This window comes from Limulus polyphemus, unplaced genomic scaffold (assembly GCF_000517525.1).
Source record: "Limulus polyphemus unplaced genomic scaffold, Limulus_polyphemus-2.1.2 Scaffold432, whole genome shotgun sequence".
Classification (NCBI taxonomy): domain Eukaryota; kingdom Metazoa; phylum Arthropoda; class Merostomata; order Xiphosura; family Limulidae; genus Limulus; species Limulus polyphemus.
The window spans coordinates 351416-356736 of NW_013666042.1; the positions used below are offsets into that span (position 1 = coordinate 351416).

Consider the following 5321-nt stretch of genomic DNA (forward strand, 5'->3'; position numbering starts at 1 on the left):
AGTTTTTCTTCATTACCCATTTAAGCCGTCTCCAGCCATTAATAGTATCAGTATAACTCTAGCGTACATTTTAAAAGCTATATTTATACTTGCAAGCTAAAACTTAAAAATAGGTCACTATAAAATAACATTTTTTCTACTTGGTAGTCATTTTATATTTATCTTGAATATTAAAATTTTCAGTTTATATGTCAATAATGAAGAAGTGTTTTTTATGCATATTAGTTATATTTTTTGTTTGATTTTGGAGCGCCTAGAGATTCAGAAGCAGGAAAAGAAGGCGAATCGTTCCCCATGGTGGTCTGGGATAAGCGAGCTCCCCCTGACTCCAGACTTCGACACAGTCAGGAACAACTCTACTACCCTTCCCCCTACGCTACCAGTAGAATATCGATGTACTCTGGAGACGGCGAAACGGATGATAGAACAACTCCTTCCTGGCCTCTCCCACATTTAGACGACGGGAACCACACCTATGATGTACCCTTTCGAAATAAGCAAGTATGGTAATTTTTATTTCAAAGTGAATTTAGGATATATTCTATATCTCATTATTTTGTTTTTTGTGATGAGGAGTTTTTGATCAGGCTTAGCCGTTTTGCTTTTCAACTGAATATAATTAAATAACTAGCCAAATAAAATGTGATGAAATCGTAAATTTTCTATATACGTGGCCCTAGTGGTCATTTAGTGGGATTATTTGCAATATTCTTTTGATGGTATTTTTGTTTATGTATTTTGTGCAATTCATATTTTATTAAGGACTCCGTAACCAACAAAGTTGTGGATCCACAAACAATTTGGAGCACAATGTGTGCATCATCAGTAATACTAGCGTTAAGTCATTCAGATTCTGTACTTTTGAGTTGCTTATCTGTCGCTTGATTGCATTGTTAGATGATATCCATGCATGGTAGATTTGTTGGGAATTGACTTTGTAAGGGAAAAACGATCTTGGATTGCCCATATTCTTAGTTGCCACAAGTAGTAACTATTAGATCTTATTTACGTGAAAATAGTTCTGCTCGTCTCTTTCAATCGTGGGTGTTTATGTGTGTAGGTAATTTGAATTTCCTAGAGTTAAAACAGTTGACTCGACCAATTGGACCATTAGTCTTGTACGCTAAAACTACTTCACGAGCTGTACTTAATTTCGTATTCAGGTAAGGATAAGAAGAAAGGCTATAAATACTTTATTAAATATTATGTTCAGAAAATATTGTTTTCTCATAATACATTCAGTTGGCTGTTTTCTTTAAGATATTTGCTGGAAAAGTTTGGAAATTGTGCGTGTGTGTATGTATATATATATATATTCTTTTTAGTGATAATCATGTAAGTCTTTCGTAAACTAATTTGTTTATAAGTGCTACAACTAGACTATCAAGCGGGCCGTCTTCAAACACAGTAATTAACTAGTGGCATAATAAATAAATTGTTTTTTCACTTTTAATTGAGGGAACCAGGACAACTATTTTCTGCAGCTTAAATATTGTTACTTATCAAAATGTAGTGCCTGCCATTGCGTGGTGGTTAGGACGCTTGACTCGAAATTTACAGTCCCCAAATTAACAGTGAAAGACTAGAAGGAAGACAGTTAGTCAACAACACTCCAATATGTCTCAACTTACTTACATCACCCCATTGTTAACCGTACATGCACGTGAGATTCTAACGAAACTAAGGAATTTAAACTACAAAATCGTCAATAGAAGAAATGACATTTCTTTCTTCTAACAGTGCCAAAACGAAAAACTTATCCCTAATTTTGCCAAAAGATATGTTAAACTCAAAATACAAAGAATTAAATGAGTTGCAAAAACAAAAAAAAAATGAATCAAGACCATCAACTGGTCTGCTGCATTCAACCAGAAAGTTATAGACTCATACAACGTAACATCAACCTAATCAACAGCAAGGAATAGAAAGGAAAAAAAGAGACCCGCCATAACAGAAAACTAGATCAACTAAGGTGCAAACAACAGAAAAGACGTCAACACGACGAACCATCAACCAATCTCATAATTAACAGATCCGACCGACAATTAAGCGCTCAACAAAGGACTCAACATCGCAGTAACGCAAAGAAATATGCCATCTACCGAAATAAAAGCATGCCTTGAAGACCTAGCTAAAAGACTAGTAATCCATTCTACACACACCGAAAACACCAACAAAACTACGGAAAACAGCCACCGGAAAGAAGACAACATCAATACAAATTCCTTTGATAATCAACAACTTATCTTTCCATGTAAAACTGAAAACATCTATTTCCCCGAAACACCTCAAAACAGTATTTTAAACAACTTTTTCAAAGAATTCTTATGCAAAACCACCAACATAATTTCACAGAAAATAAAGCTAAAAAACACAGAAAGATATTAATTCTATAAACAACCTAAAACAAGACAACAACATCAAAATTCTAAAAGCAGATAAAGACAATGCCATTGTAATAATGAACACAAGTGAGTACATTCAAAAAATGAATGATATCCTATAAAATACAAACAAATTTAAGACAATCCTCACAAATCCAACAAAAACACACGAAAAACAACTAAACAAAATGCTATCAGAATTGAGAAAAATAACACAATCTTAGAAAATCTTTATTCCTACCTACGTCAGACCGACTCCCACACACCTCAACTTTACAGCACCCCCCCCCCCAAGCCTCACAAACCCGATTGTCCACTACGACCCATAATGTCGACCAGTGAATCGTTTAACTACAACCTCGGTGAATACATAGCGTGGACATTTTCTACTTATGCAATATCAGTAGGCTCCTTTTTTAAGGACTCTTTTAACTTTAAATATATTCTGGATCAACTAAATCATAAAGCCTTAATGGCCAGTTTTTATGTGATCTCCCTTTTCACTGAAGTCCCAACTATTCAAGCCTACAAGATAGCTTTAGAACTTTATATCCAAGACCCAAACCCATTAATACACATCCCCACCAACCAACTAGCAGCTCTTCTAGAATTCACTACCACCAAAACCAACTTCATGTTCGACAACCAAAATTACATACAAATAAATGGCTTAAGTATGGGCAATCCTGTGTCACCAATTTTAACCAACATTTTCATGACATAGATTGAATCTCAAGCGATCAATTCAGTCTTACACCCACCAATATAATGGTACAGATATGTTGATACATTTATTGGATTTACATCTACAGAACACACACTTAGTTTTTCAACCACGTTAACTCTGTATACCCCAACATTAAGTTCACCTGTGAATACGAGACAGCTAAACAAATAACAGTTCTCAACTTCAAGATCACAAGAACCGATACACAATTCAAAACAGAAATCCACAGAAAATTCACCTATACTGGACTACACATTCCCTGTGTACACATTCAATATATTAAAAAACAAATAAACACAGCCACAAAATTATGCTCACCCGATAAAATTAACGATGAAATCAGACAATTAAAACAACACTTTCTCAACGTCAATAAATTTCCTTCAAAAACCTTCGAAAAAATTATACACACATACCTAGGCCAACAACACAATCAACAGCAAACAAACAATAATACATTCAATGAAACAACTAACTATAAAATCCTGCTATGTTGCATACCGTATATTCCTGATATTAGCGATAAAATATCCAACATTAGGAAAAAATTTACAACAAATTATAACATTCCAACAAACACTAAATTCATTCAAAAACCGGGCACAAAACTAAAATCCATACTATTTAAAAACTACAGTGACAAACATAACACCAACATTATTTATAAAATACAATGCAACAACTGCCACGACATCTATATCAGAGAAACAAGCCGAAAAATGGAAACCACATTCAATGAATACAAAAAAAAACACCTTCCCACGTTTAGGAATACTGCAAATCAAATAAACACAACCTAGCCATAGAAAACACCAACACATTAAGTAGAGAAACAAAGACAAACAAACGAAAAATCAAAAAAGTCCTACTTATTACAAGAACTCAAACCAAAATTGAGCCAACATAAAGAAACACCTTTATACCTATATTAATCACCTAACGTCTAACTGCTACGCCCCTACAATCTCATACCCGTTCACACTCTCGTCTCTAAGACATGTGCCCAGTAACAGTCAGTTTCAAATTGTCTTTATTAATCTGAAGATGACCTAAGAAGTCGTTTGGAGTTCGACTTTAAATCCAATTACATATAGATTTGTACTAAATCCAGGTTTGCAGTCGCGAGTGTAGCATAGGAGTCACTAACTCGAGGAAGTTTACAGTTAGACTAAAGAATTGACTTGGAGACTGAGATTCAAAAACACAAACAACAATTTAATTCAATGTATTCAGATATTCGGCTACATCGAGATTACTGAAATGATCTTTGAAAACTTTCCTGTTAAAATTACTAAATTCTTCCGTCTGAGCAGGAAAATGTTCTTCAATTAAGCTTTCAATAATACTCATTAAATACTTTACAGTAACAAATAGGTTATGAATTACAATATCAATTGATATATGCTCAGACAAATCCTCTTTACTATTAATCAATTGTACATTAAATTCTTAAGTACACTGCTCGACTGAGAGTGATAACATTAATTACTTACATGGGGACTGAGTGAGAGAAGTTTTCTATGTTCTTAAGAACTATCATCTTCATCAGTGTTTAGGCGGCTAGATAGGCAGCTGACTGAGTTGGATCAGGAATCATCACAATCATCAGATTTGTTGGCCTTTGGATATGAGCCAGGAGACTAACTTTTTTGCTGAAAACAGGGTTTCTTATACTCGTTTCTCAGTATTTCTATGAGCATTCAACTAGCTCTTCATGCTGATCTTGCAAGTAGCTCCATCAAATGATTGGTTAATATTTACTGTCTTCTGAAACCAAAACTAGTTGTTAATTGGTTATACGCAAACACTGTATATCGGCCACCCATTTGCATGTATTTCTCTTCACCTTCCTTCAGACCAGAGTTGTGCAAGAGGCTCTGGTTTCCTTTCTAAAGCTTTTATTAGAATTCGTTTCCTATCTTTAACAAAGTTAGTATAAACTTTCTCTCTGCAACAGTGGCGTCTGTTTCTGTAGATAAGATAAACAGTTGGTTCTCCATAACGTCTGGAATGCAGCGTCGTTTATACTTGACATATACATATGCTTGCAAATTTTTCTCTACATTGCATATATGTATGTCATGCAGGTAGTTTTTACAAAAATATATTTCTTATTCCTTGAAGCATTTGAAATTAACGTAAAATGCCTCAAAATGTCGCAAATGCTTCAGTAGGTTTGTACTTAACTAGAAACAAACAAACATGTATAA

The 5321-nt window shown here is 34.3% G+C and overlaps 1 protein-coding gene across 1 annotated transcript in view; it reads left to right on the top strand.

The window, feature by feature from the left end:
* The window catches only part of LOC106458231 (Down syndrome cell adhesion molecule-like protein Dscam2), a 260015-nt gene that overhangs the window by 249887 nt on the left and 4807 nt on the right, over positions 1 to 5321 (top strand). Inside the window, exon 22 of the mRNA XM_022384379.1 lies at positions 251 to 501. Within this exon, the coding sequence (XP_022240087.1) occupies positions 251 to 501 (251 nt within the window). The remainder of the gene's footprint in view (positions 1 to 250; positions 502 to 5321) is intronic.